Source organism: Pezoporus flaviventris, unplaced genomic scaffold (genome assembly GCF_033815535.1).
Source record: "Pezoporus flaviventris isolate CSIRO_AGI_PZ_B2104156 unplaced genomic scaffold, CSIRO_AGI_Pfla_v1 ptg000013l, whole genome shotgun sequence".
Classification (NCBI taxonomy): Eukaryota; Metazoa; Chordata; class Aves; order Psittaciformes; family Psittacidae; genus Pezoporus; species Pezoporus flaviventris.
This window is the reverse complement of record NW_026892561.1, coordinates 24,835,293-24,848,492: the sequence shown is the minus strand read 5'-3', so window position 1 is coordinate 24,848,492 and position 13,200 is coordinate 24,835,293. Positions and strand designations below refer to the sequence as shown.

At 45.7% G+C, this 13,200-nt stretch overlaps 1 protein-coding gene across 7 annotated transcripts in view; it reads left to right on the top strand.

Annotated features, from left to right (window-relative positions):
* The window catches only part of ABCC5 (ATP binding cassette subfamily C member 5), a 69,587-nt gene that overhangs the window by 38,694 nt on the left and 17,693 nt on the right, over nucleotides 1-13,200 (top strand). The window contains exons 25-31 of one of the 7 annotated variants that reach the window (XM_061452300.1): nucleotides 2,094-2,283; nucleotides 3,059-3,218; nucleotides 3,640-3,718; nucleotides 4,319-4,432; nucleotides 5,489-5,653; nucleotides 6,355-6,438; nucleotides 8,734-8,986. In XM_061452300.1, the coding sequence (XP_061308284.1) occupies nucleotides 2,094-2,283; nucleotides 3,059-3,218; nucleotides 3,640-3,718; nucleotides 4,319-4,432; nucleotides 5,489-5,653; nucleotides 6,355-6,438; nucleotides 8,734-8,793 (852 nt within the window). In that variant the 3' untranslated portion in view covers nucleotides 8,794-8,986. Of the gene's footprint in view, nucleotides 1-2,093; nucleotides 2,284-3,058; nucleotides 3,219-3,639; nucleotides 3,719-4,318; nucleotides 4,433-5,488; nucleotides 5,654-6,354; nucleotides 7,901-8,733; nucleotides 8,987-12,178; nucleotides 12,965-13,200 lie in introns of those variants that run through there. The other 6 variants (XM_061452301.1, XM_061452303.1, XM_061452305.1 and 3 more) reach the window with 6 other exon arrangements.

Here is a 13,200-nt window from a genome sequence, read left to right as displayed (position 1 = left end):
ATAATACGTTTCAGTTGCCTGTTGTAAAATTTCTTGTTGCTGGCGTAAGAGGAAAGAAAGTTGGCCATAGTCTGCCTCAGTGCAGAATGTATGTTTCTGATCTTGTATACACATTAACACACATGTTGTAATACTGCAGAGTGCATTTTTCTTGTGAGGCATGTATATAAGCATTGGCAAGATGAATGGCACAAGAGCTAGTAGGTAATAAGCTTAAAGGTGTTACTTGGCTGACATTGTCATCACTGAAGTTACATAAGGATGTTGAAAGTTTGCCTTCAGTAAGGCATGGAGTATGTGGAAGGGGTAGCTAGGAATTCAGTATGATGTTTTACAGTAAAATGATGGTCTTCTGGCATCCTTCATTCCAAACATAATGGAGCTCCTTCATTTAAGCATAGTAACTGTTTGTTACTTTATCTATATGTAATTCTGCTTCATCCTCATAAGTCTACTTCTTTTTCCACAACTGTCTTATGTAACATTTCTATATGCTTAAAAAGTCAAGGAATTGCTCTCATTGCAGAACTGAGTATAGGTCAATGGGGAGAGTGTAGCCAGGAGAAAGCCTACTGGGTCTGGTCTCTGAGGTGAAAGGTTTTTTACTTCACATATTACACATTCCCTCTAAACTCTGGAGGGAGATACATATCTATTTCATTAATCTGGACTATGTAGTAGTTGATATTCTTAGAACACTTTTTTAATCTGTGGATTTAATACTGAAGAGAAAATAATTAAGCTGCCCAGTTCCCCAGCTGAAGAAATAAATCCTCTAAGTAGAAAATTTCTATGTGGAAGGCTTGGTGACTGCACAAGCTCACAACTGTGTGCCAAATACTGCCTGGTATCTTTCACTGGGCTGAGATGGGTTTATCGCTGTCAGTGGCAAGGCCTGTAGTTGTAGGCTGTTGGTTTGGTTGATTAAGTTATTGTCTATCATTATATATTGCTGTTAAGCAACATTTTCTCTGGTGTTTATTATTTGGATCTCTAGACGGCCATTTTATTATGAAACTATAAAACAAGCTTGAATCTAAAGTGAAGGGGTGGATGAGCAGTGAAACACTGTACAGGTTCTGTGTCTTACAAGTCCCAGTCTTGGCTTCTTTCAGTGAAGGCTCAGAGGCTGCTCTTCTGAGCATCAAGCTCAAAGAATTGTAGTACTATTGTTGCAGGTAGCTGTTTTCTCAAACTTTTGGAGTCCAGTTAATGTCTTAGAGTAGGTATTGCAGATGGTCCACAACTGACTTTTCAATAGTCAGTGTAGGAAATTAGCATCTCCAGAGGGCAGTTTGTTACCTGTTCTAAGTGCTTATATTAGAATGAGAAAAATCAGTAACGCTGGCTGCTTTGCAGTGACTATGAAGGAGTTGATGCACCTGGTTTATTTGGAGATAGATTGTTACTTTGTATGTGTTTAAAGTTACATGAGGTGAATCTGACAGTGGGATTTCTGTGTTCTGTGGGGCTGCTTGAAGCAAATACGGGAAGTGACCTTGGCTTCATCCTGAACATATATAACATGTGCTATAAAGGAAGTGGCAGAGTAAAATTGCAGAAGTGAGCAAGCTGGAAGGGCCCCAGCTGACTCAGTGATTTAATAGAACAGGGGCAAATGAGGAAAAAAAAGAAGAGCATTCGTCCAATGTGTTATTTGAGTGTTCTTTCCTGTGTCAGGATCCACAGAGGTGACCCTAGCATGACATAGCAAATGAGACATAGAAATACAGTAGATCTTTTGTCCAGAAGCATTCAGGCTTTGGAGTGCCACAGAACTCGATAGGGTTTTACCCATAAATAATAGGCCTAAAATACATTTTGAATTCCATTGATCAAAACCATTGGTGCATTAGAAGGACCAGTGTCATTATTAAGGCAAGGAAAGGGTACTAATAGTGTAGTCAGTAACACAGTAGACTTCTGAACCACTGGGCCCACATCCAGTTATACAACTCATCATAAAACTGGTGTGGGCCAAGTCTGCAGGGAAGAACTCCTGCTGAAAGCTGCAACTGATAATTTTCCTTTCTGTTGTTTTGTTTACTGGAAGCTGAACTTCTGGGTTTTGGGTTTTGTTTTTATTTTTAAAGACACTTTCCCTGGAAGCTCCTGCTCGAATTAAAAACAAGACTCCTCCTCTGGACTGGCCACAGGAAGGTGAAGTTGTTTTTGAAAACGCAGAGATGCGGTACCGAGAGAACCTTCCTCTAGTACTTAAAAAAGTGTCCTTTACCATCAAACCGAAGGAAAAGATTGGCATTGTGGGAAGGACAGGCTCAGGTAAGGAAACACCAAGCAGTTACATTACTGCTTTTGCAGAATGGGAATGTAATAGAGTGGGACAGTCCTATTGGTTCTCCTCTGGTCTTCTCTGTGGTTGAGTAAATTGTTAATTGTACAGGAATTATCTGTCACTCTGTTGGTGGTTATTTCATGGGCATACATAAACAGGATCCTGTAAACAATAATGAAGGCAAGCTTCAATTTAATGTAGAGGGATATCTTATTATACCTAAGCCGGTGTGCTCATAATGTTTAACACCCAAGCTGCTTATTGGCACATATTGGCTGCTTATTGGCACATATTGGCTGCTTATTGGCTGCTCATTGCAGCTTATTTGACTCTGTTGAAAGTTTTATTTACTGATGCTGCAGCCAGGTTTGACTCTAAGCTATCTGAGAAGTCTGTACCATGAATAATCAAAAGCCCAATCAAAATCTCAATGTCTGTGAAATGACTTAAATCAACTCCAAAATGTCATTTCTAGATAAGCAATTAATATTGCTGTATTGGGCTTATGTGGCATGGTTTTGGTACTGGGGTGGGGCAGCATAGCATGGGTAGTTTCTGGGAGAAGAGATGAGGAGCTGCCCCTACAACTGCTTAGAAGTTTAAATGCTGAACCCCAGCATTTACCAGCATTGTTTGCCAGGACTTTATGGTATTTAAAACACTTTTTGTACACGTGGACAGCTTTTAAAATGCTTTCTCATCTCAAAGCTGCTATGACTCTACAGAGTCACACTAATACTGTTTTTCCTGGCTCATTTTTAGGGAAGTCTTCTCTTGGAATGGCACTCTTTCGTCTTGTTGAACTATCTGGAGGCTGTATTAAAATTGATGGAGTGAAAATAAATGATATTGGTTTGGCAGATCTTCGCAGCAAACTCTCAATAATTCCTCAGGAACCTGTGCTATTCAGTGGCACTGTGAGGTTAGTGAGACCATAAAAAGTCAGAAGGACTAAGCAGGCTACCAGTTCATACTCGAACTCAGGTGCTTGGTGAGATGTTAGCTCTCAGGCATCCTACCTTCTGTTCTCTGTTTTTGAAACAAACAAAAAAGCACAGCTAAATTATTTCAGCTGACCCAGTGCAGAACTGGATGTGATCATCCTCTATGGAAGCTTTGCTTTCCCTTTAGATTTAATTGAAACTTTTGTATCTTTGTCTTCCATCTCTTTTGTTCTTTGGCTACTCTAACCCTAGAGTGCAGGGAGCATCTGATTTCCTTGGCAAGGAAATTCTGTCAGTGGAAGGCTGGATGGAATCATTTGTCTGGATAGATTAGCACACTGCTGTTTTGTCATTCATTGCTGAATAAATTCTGGTTATGTTTTCTATTTCCCCCTTCAGATCAAATTTGGATCCTTTCAATCAGTACAGTGAGGAACAAATCTGGGATGCTTTGGAAAGGACTCACATGAAGGAGTGTGTAAGTATTATGTGCCCTATGAGTTAACTGTGTTTTGGCTTCCAAACCAACAAGTTCTATTAGTAGCTACTTCAGAGACCTTTAGGTAATGCTTTTTCTTTGCAACTTTTCCCCCTTGTTTATGCTTATTTTACACCGCCACACCCTGACTTTTAGACTGGTTTTGGGTTTTTTTAGTGTGCTGTATTTTGGATGTGTATTTTTTGTAGTATATACTATAGCAGAGTGGTGCTTTATCACATGGACTCCTAGGATGTCGTAATATTTCAAGTGATATTTTTCCGTACGTGCCTTATGTGCACATTCTGCATTTACATTTGTGAATGTTAATGTCACCATTGCACATTTATACAGAACTTAACATCTGCTGCTTGTGAGGTGCCCTGCAGCAAGTCTCACTGCCATGATTTTTCCAATCAAATTCTTTTCTTGTAAGTCAGGTGGCATGTATGGCTATGGTACATAAGTTGCAGTAACTCCTGCAGGGACTAGATCGACTCTTTTCTTTCGGTGAGAAAGATTGTCAGGAGATCTCTATTCATGTTGATGTGATTTTGTGCAATGCTCTTAAGTTTTTTTTGCCTCTTCTTTGTGACATAGGTTGCCCAGCTGCCTATGAAACTTGATTCAGAAGTGATGGAAAATGGAGAAAACTTCTCAGTTGGAGAGAGACAGTTACTGTGCATAGCTAGAGCTCTACTCCGTCGTTGCAAAGTGAGCATAGCAGTGAAAGAAATAGATGGAAATAGAAAACTGATAAGATTGAGAAAACCTTTTCTTTTGTGCCCAATTCCATCTATCTGTCAGAGAAATCACACCAGCAATATTGCAACCTAGAGAGGCATAGGGTTAGAACAACTAGGAAGGCATCTGTAGCCAGCTGCTAACTCCTGTAATGTCAGACTGTAACTCCTGCCATCAGAAAGGTATTGCTCATTAGTGTTATTAATAGAGTGTCAGACTGGCCTAATAATTTATTCAGTGTGTCCTGTTACTGGTGAGCATCAGATTCTTTCCTTCTTTTCACCTTTTTGTGAATGTTGGCCAAGTTTTCTCTTCTAGATGATGCTCCACTAAAATGTTGACTCTAAGTGGAGTTTGGGACCATGCTATGCCAGCAAAGTTAAAGGTTTTGCAGGAATGGAAGACAGACAATTACAGTGAGAAAGTGCTTTTGGATTGAGTTTGACGAGGATTTTAACATCCTTTTTTGTTAAATATGACACACCAAAAAAAAAAAAAAGGTGTGATGGGTAATAACTCTGCTTCTGTTTTAAAGCCAGACTACTCAGCAGAAGTTACTGCTCTCTCTGCAGTACCTGCACAAAACAAGTCTAGTTTAGTTTTGACAGGACACCTCCCCAAATCAGTTTGTGTCTGAGAGGAAGGGTAATTCTTTCCAGCATAAGAAAGCTAGTAAGCCTACTTAGTATTGACTCACTCCAGAAGGAATGTCACTACCAAGGATGTGTCAGTATTTGTATTTGAGATTTAGCTGCTGAATGTAAAACTGAAAGTGGTGGAAACTTGAGGGCCAGGTCAGAACCCAACCATCTTGTGGCTCTAGGATGTGACCATAAAATGCAAGTGTGATTCATAGGGCAACTTTATTGAAGGTAATTACATAAAACTGAAAGGGTGCTTGTAAAAACTACCTTTGTGACCGCAGCTCTGTAAGAAACTTACAGAGTTGGTCATGATAATATTTTTTATGTTCAGGAAAGAAAAGCATTATTATGGGTAACAGCTAGGATTATGTGCTGCTTTCAGATTTTGATACTGGATGAAGCAACAGCTGCTATGGACACTGAGACAGACTTACTGATTCAGGAGACTATCAGAGAGGCATTTGCAGACTGCACTATGTTAACAATTGCTCATCGCCTGCACACGGTACTGGGCTCTGATCGGATCATGGTGCTAACACAAGGACAGGTAAGGAGAAAGACTTGTGGCTGCAGTTCCTGTTGTAGTCTGGTGATGCCATATGTGTAGGCTGAACTGAAAGAGCACCTAGCATTTCACTGTAGAGAGAAAATCCTTTGTGTTCATTCACATCCTTAGTAATAATACTCCAGTAGAATCAGCTGTTGCAAAATTTCTTTTACACTTCAAGAAAGTACCATAGAGCAACAGTCTCTTTTAAAAGTGTTTTTAATTTTCCCTTTGTAGATTAATTCTGAGATGGGTAATAAGGTAAGCATCTCTGCTGAGGCTCAGTTGCAGTTTCCCATTACTTTCATGAAGGCCTGTGCTATCAAACAGGCATATGACGGGTCCTTTACCCACTTCTCAGGCTTCTATATGGAAGCCATAAACAGTTAAATTGAATGTAAGAGCATTTGACAAAGCTTTTAAAGGCAGAGAGGACAAAACCACATAGCACCTGCCTCTGTTTGCCAGAGCCACCAGATATTGTTTCCTGCTGGGTAGTTCTAGTGTTTGAGCAAGTTTGAAGCATCCCAGGTTATAGTATGTATGCATAAATGTGTGCACTTCCACCCCCTGTTGTCTCATCTAAAGACAAATGCCATGTTTTTTGGCTTCTTCAGTACAGTTGTGAGTCCAAGGCAGGGTGGGAATCCATTTTCCACTGTGTTTTACTGACATACTTTTCCTGCCTTGTTTGCTTTTAGGTAGTGGAGTTTGACATGCCGTCTGCCCTTCTGGCCAACGAGAACTCGCGCTTCTATGCTATGTTTGCTGCTGCGGAGAACAAGGTTGCTGTCAAGGGCTAAAATTCAGGGCAAAGTCACTTTAATTTTGGAGAGCTACACTCTCTGCCTGTGGCAGGCTAGCTCTTCTTCCTCCTCCTCCTTCAAGCAGATTATTGCCTTTTCATCTTTTAATTTTTAGCAGAATATGTCAAGCCAGAGAGTTTTTAAAACCATGTCAGAAGACTTCTTCATGTTTTTATTATTGTATTTATTCCATAATCATATTACTAATTTTTTGTTATTAAATGCACTCTACAAATGGCTCAGGGAGCCATAGTCACAAATGTATCAGAGGCCTATAATGAAGCTTTATACATGTAGCTATATCTATACATAATTCTGTATATAGCCTATATTTACAGTGGAAATGTAAGCTGTTTATTTTATATTAAAATAAGCACTGTATTAATAACAGTGCATATTCTTTTCTATCATTTTTGTACAGTTTACGGTACAAGAGATCTGGCTTTGTAATTGGACTGTATCAGACACCATTGTCTTTTACAGTTGGTCTTTTCCTAGTGCCAGATTTTCTGCGTGTCTGAGTGGAAGTGAAGCTTTGCAATAGTGTCCTTTATTGTCACATCTTTGTCTAGCACAGGGGAGAAGAGCTCTGTGGTGTAACTATTGCATTGTAATTTATCAAAGCTATTTGGAGCATCACTAATGTTCACCATGGCAGCGGCTGCTGCTTCCCATAATGCTTTGTCAAAGCAGGGTTTTTAGTGACCTCCTGAGTGGAGAACCACTTCTGGGTCACATTAAGGCCTCATATTTTCTCAGTGTCCTGATACAGTATTTCTTACTGTGTCAGCAGGGTTTATTTTAATGCAGGCAAGCCCAAGCTCTTCCTGCTTCGCTGATCTAACAAAACCTAAATCTAACTGTTCATGGAATGATCTGTAACAAATTAATCATAAGGTTCAAGTTACACCCTGTATGCTAGCAGGAAAGCCTTTTCAGAGTTGCTTCAGCTGACTGACTCCTTTATCTTGAAGCTGCGAAACACTCCTCAGAGGTGTAGGTGGGCTTTCACTGGCATGGGTAGCACTCTTTATTCTGCTCACTTATACTAAGGTTAAACAGTATCAATATTTCCTGTTTCTTTATTGCACACTTGTTAAGGAAACAGTCCCCCACCCCATGTCTTCTGGAACTTGGAACAGGTTCCTGTTGATCAGGATGTAACACTGGTGTAGGACATTGTTTTCTTACTGTAAAGAGACCTACCTCAGGTTACTAGGTCCTGCATAGTATGTTGCCATGATCACTGTACACCATCCCTGTTTTGTGGGACCTGTGGCCCAGAGGGGCACGGTTGCTCCAATGATAGCCGTGACTTACTGAATGGTCAGCGTTGCATGTCTTTGTCAACTTGGACATTTTGTAGCCTTAGCATGTTTGCAAAATGTTTCACCAAGGCAGAAATCTGAAAAGTAAATAAAACTATTTTGGGTTTTGTAAATTTGATTGACTTAAGTGGTTTGTTTTGGGCAATAAATCACTTTGCAGCTTTTTGAGCCCTGGAAGACAGTTTTTGCAGGCAGGTGTTTTTTTTTTTTTGTCTCCTGTCTATGTACCACAGCCTGGTCTTTCTTCCTTCAGAGTGGAAGTGTTTCTTTAAAAATGTAGTGGGTAATTTTTATTTTATGCCCTCCAACATGGGGGTGGCTTACAATATATGTATGTTTGTGTTGAGTACTACAGGGAATAATAATTTATTGTGCAAGTATTCGATCCAAGCAGCAAGGGGGGAGTTCAGATGGAATACAGAAGATCTTTCTTAAGCTCAGATTTTTCCACTTTCTTTACCTGCAAGCATTACTGTTTATAATGTGGCATGACTGCAAAGTCATAGCAACAAGCCTTTCTACCTACGAATACCACAAGCAAAAATGGCATTAACGGCTTAGACTGTAGCTTGATGTTTGTTTTTAATCAGAAGCTTGAGGACAAAAAAGAAACTGGGAAGAGGCATGAGGCAGCAGAGGTGATAGGGCAAAGATAATGCATGTCCTGCTTCTTCCTTAGAATTTGAGCTGGGTAGAATGTGAAGGTGAAGGCTGAAAACAGGAGAGGAAGAGCATGAAATGCATCTGCCTAAGGCTGTGGTTAAAACAGATCAGTTAGTTGGCATGTGCAACTCTGTTAAGGACAGGATTGTTTTGGACCCTGCAGAACTGAGTTCTCAAGTCTTGCTGGGGTCAGAGCATGGCTTCATTTTGCAGCTAAAGCTGAGCTAATGGCAGTCTGTGCAAAAGGGAAGCCATCCTGATCTTGTCCTCCTTCTTCTTCCAGGCTGGGAGTTCCTTCCACTTTCCTGAGGTCAGCACTGGCTCTTGCCTGGTCCAGCAGTGACCCAGTTCAGAAAGCTAACTTGCAGAAAGTTCACCCTCCAAAAGCTGTACAAAGAAGGAGACAGGAAGGCACACCTGGAAGGGAGGTGAAGTGGGGCTGCTATTTTCAGTAGGTGCTAACTGCAACACTGGTATAGGTATGAGGAGAAACTGTGCTCAGGATTCATTGCACCAAACTGCTGCTTCCCAGTTATGCTGCTAAAAAGGTCAATATTTTACTCCTGCTTTGGGGAGCTGAAATAGCTGAAGGTGTTAGACAAGGGCATATGAGAGAGCAGGTGAACAGTCACCTGCAGATAGCAGGGATTATCTCAACAGTTTTGTTAAACCTTAGCTCCAGCATTGTTACTTTGGAATTAAGGAGAGAGACTGCCAGAGGGAGATGTTCTTTCTGCTGTAATCACTTATCTGCTTCATTTGGCACTTGTCTCACAGACCAATACACAAGTATTGCTTCTCGCATGGGTAGCAGTAATTTTTTTATTGGCTTTTGTCCTGAACCACAGGAGCAAGCGGAGGCCTGGCCCAGGGCCCTGTCACTGAAGTGAAAGGAAGAAACATCAACATTTATAAACGAGACTGAAATACCTGTATCTTTGAAGGATTCTACAAGAGGTTGAGGATGATGGGAATTTTCAAGAGTTGGATCCTGCTTTAGAATTTATAGTGTGGTATCCCAGAGAACAGTTCATCCTGCAAGGATTAGAATAAGGTTGTGGGCTTGGGACAGAGGTTTTCCTTAAAGAGATCCTACCCAAAATAGCATGGAGATCGCACATCATTATGGCATGGTTAAACCCCAGCTGACAACTAAGCACCACACAGCTTGTTCCCCCCCCCCCCGTGGGATGACGAAGAGAACTGAAACGATAAAAGTAAGAAAGCTGAGATAAGGACAGTTATAGGTATAATAGGTAAAGCGAAACCCACACATGCAAGCAAAACAACCCATGGAATTCATTCACCACTTCCCAGCTGCAGGCAGGTGTTCAGCCACCTGCAGGAAAGCAGGGCTCCATTGTGTGGTACGAAATATCCCTTGAATCAGTTGGGGTCAACTGTCCTGGCTATGTCCCCTCCCAGCTTCAGCCTACTCACAGGTGGAGAAGCAGAAAAGGCCTTGACTCTGCGTAAGCACTGCTCAGCAGTAACTGATACTACATCCCTGTGTAATCAGCAGTATTTCAGCACATATCCAAAACATAGCCCCATACCAGCTACTTTGAAGAAAGTGAACTGTAATGCGGCCAAAACCAGCACACTTTCCTAGTATGTAGCAAAGGCTGAAACCCAAGACCAACAGGTGTGCAACTTGAGAGAGATTTGTCTGGGATATTATCCTCCAGAATTTCGATTGCATCAGTTTTGCTTATTCTGTCCAAATTCAGCCAGTGCAGCTGATCTTTAAGTGCAACTTCTTATCATAAGCTTAGAGGCCCCGAGAAAATGTTTTCCAGTTCATCTCATCTATCTGATGAGTGGAAATGTTGCGCTTGCCCAGGACTTCAATCAAAATGCAGGTAGGATTCTTCTAAAATGGCCCAGTGGGGTCGGTGTGCTGTTAAATTGGTGCAATTAAGTCCCAGGTCCTGAACCTGGGCTAGCTTGAACACATGAAGAGACTTCATTACCTGTGGTGAAGATCATACCGGGTCATATTCCGGTATGTTATCCCTACATGAAAGCTAGAGGGAGATCGAGCAGTCTCAGTACATTGCTTGGAACAAAGTTTGAGAAAGCACTATTGTTGTTTCAAAAGGCAAATGGGGCGAGTGAGAAAAAGTGTCAGAAGGGAAGGCTAAATGCAGAATATGCCATTTATGAATGGAGGATGTGGAGAGAAAAGGTGGCAGGAAAAAAAGTTTCTCTTAATTAGGAGGGGATTGGGCAAAGACAAAAGTGCTTCTTGAAGGTGCTTCAAAGGAATGTACTGAGAAGGTGCAGGGAGGCTGTAATGCCCTCATCAACCAAAGAGCTTTCCTGAAGGCTGCCTTGTTCCTTTTTGTTGCAACTGTAGTGTGTGTTTTACTATATATAAGCAATCACACAAGATTTCTTTGTAGACCCAGCTTCAGGTCAGTCTAGGATAATACGTGATTTGGTTTACACTTGGTTCAGCTGTTAACTGCAGCTATGTTGTGCTGGGGCCACAGTTTCTGCCTCAAATATGATGATACGGTGGAAACTCCACTGGAACTTGGTGCATATGCTGCTGTTAGTAGTGTAAGGCATGGGAGGCTTTTACAATGTGCCACTATGGGTTTGTTAAACCCACAATCATGTAATAACTGTTCCTGTGTCATCCACAAGATGTGCCTTGCAGGCTCAGTAGGTGGCTGAGGTAGACTGAAAATAGTTCACACAAGTGTCACTACATGGGGCAGAGATTTCCTTGGACAGCATGGAGTTCACATCACAGTGCTTTCAGCACACCTTCCTTCCTTCCTTCCAGTCTACTGTCTCCTACCCTTGTCATACAGAGAAACAAGTGGTTGCGTAAAGACGATAATTTTGTGGTTTCTGTCCTTCGCGATTTAGGAAGGCAGCAGTGGATGGTGTGCGATTGATTGCCTCGAGGGATGGGGAAAAGTTACGTACACTGTGTCTGAGCTGGGATCGTTTAGGGTGGCAGTTTAGGGTGAGTGTAGGAGGAAGGCAGCCAAAGTAGGAGGGAGGAGATTAAAACAGGGGGTCTCTGGAGTGTTCTGGTAAAGGGGGGGCTGTTAGGGATAAATCGTGAGCTGGGTGTGAGGAGCATAACCAGGAGCAGGTTGGAGGAAGCCAAAGAGGTAGCAGTGGGATTAGGGTAAATTAGGGTATATGCGTCGGCCCCGCTGGGAGCCGTGGGGTGGGGAGTTACGGGGTTTGTTTGTCTTGGAGCTGGGTAAGGGGGTGAAAATGAAGCGTTCCGGCTGTGCGGAGGAGGCAGAGCTGAGGGGGAGGCTGCACCCCCGAGGGCAGGAGGGAACGGAGCGGGGCCGGCCGCAAAGCGGGGGCTTTGTGGGCCCGGGGTCAGGCAGCACGGCTGAGGGGTGCTGGTGCTGCGGAGGGGCGCTGGGGATGCCTGTGCACGTTCCGAACCGCCCCGCGAACGGGGCTGCCCGCAGTGCAACGGTAGAACGAGGCCGCCGGGGCCCTCGCCCAACTACGGGCACCGGCAGGCTGCCGCCCCGCGGTGCGCGCGCAGCCGGCGGGCGGGGCCGAGCTGCCCTCGAGCTCCCCCAGCCGTGCCGCGCGTCGCCCCCTGGCGGCCGTGCTCGCCGCTGGCTGTTCCGGGCCCGGGCCCTGCGTTCCCTCAGCCGGTGCCTTTCCCGCCCCCCCCCCCCCCCCCCCCCCCGCAGCTCCCCCCGCTCCCCGCCCCGGTCGCTCCGGCCGCCGGGGCCTCCCTCCTCCCCGCCCGCCCATGGATTTCACATAGCAGCAGCCGCCTCCGTCTTCTCCGCCGCCGCTCCATGGCGGCTCCGGCTCCGCGGCCACCCGGCCTGTGTTGCTGCCGCAAGGGGTCCGCGGCCGGGCCGGAGGCGCCCCCGGCCCCGCCGCCGCCTCCCGAGCCGCCGCCGGACGTGGCGTCGGCCTCCAGCTCTCAGCTCTTCAGCCTCCGCCACCTGCACCTGGGGCTGGAGCTGCGGCCCGAGGCGCGGGCGCTGGCGGGCTGCCTGGTGCTGGAGCTCTGCGCCCTGCGGCCGCAGCCCCGCACCCTGGTGCTGGACGTCCACCCGGCCCTGCGCGTCCTCTCGACTGCCTACCGCCGCGCCACGGTGGGGGAAGCGCCCTGCTCCTTCGCCTTCTCGCCCGCCGAGGCCGCCACCGCCGCCACCCCGCTGCCCCCACCGCCCTGCCCGCCGCCGCCACCGCCGCCCTGCGCGCCGCCCTGCGCCGCCAGCCCGCCCTCCACCGCCACCTTTCTCTCGGCGCCCTGCATCGCCGCCAGCCCGCTGCCTGCCGCCACCGGCCCCCAGGTGGAGCCGCCCGCCAGCCCCTCGCCTGCCGCCGAGCCTCCGCCGCCGCTGCCCGTCTTCGCCCAGCCGCCCTGCGCCGCCTGCCCGCTCGGCTTCAGGGTGGACCCCTTCACCGACTACGGCTCGTCCCTCACCATCTCCCTGCCCGCCGCCCTGCAGCCGCACCAGCCCTTCCAGATCATCGTCCGCTACACCACGGCCGATGGCCCCGCCGTGAGTACTGGGCTGCGGGGGGCGGGGGGGCCCAGATGGGAGGGTGGGGGAGTGGGAAGCCGAGTCCCTGGACGGCTGGTGGGCTCTCCCGTGTCATCCGCGCCTTCCACACATCTTCCTTCTGACCGTAGAGGGAAGTGCCCTGTCCCCGCAGCAAAGGCGGTGGAAGATACTTCACTCTCAGCTCCTCCTTTTATGTCCCCGTCTCTCCGCTGCCCCTTTACTCCTCGCTTGGC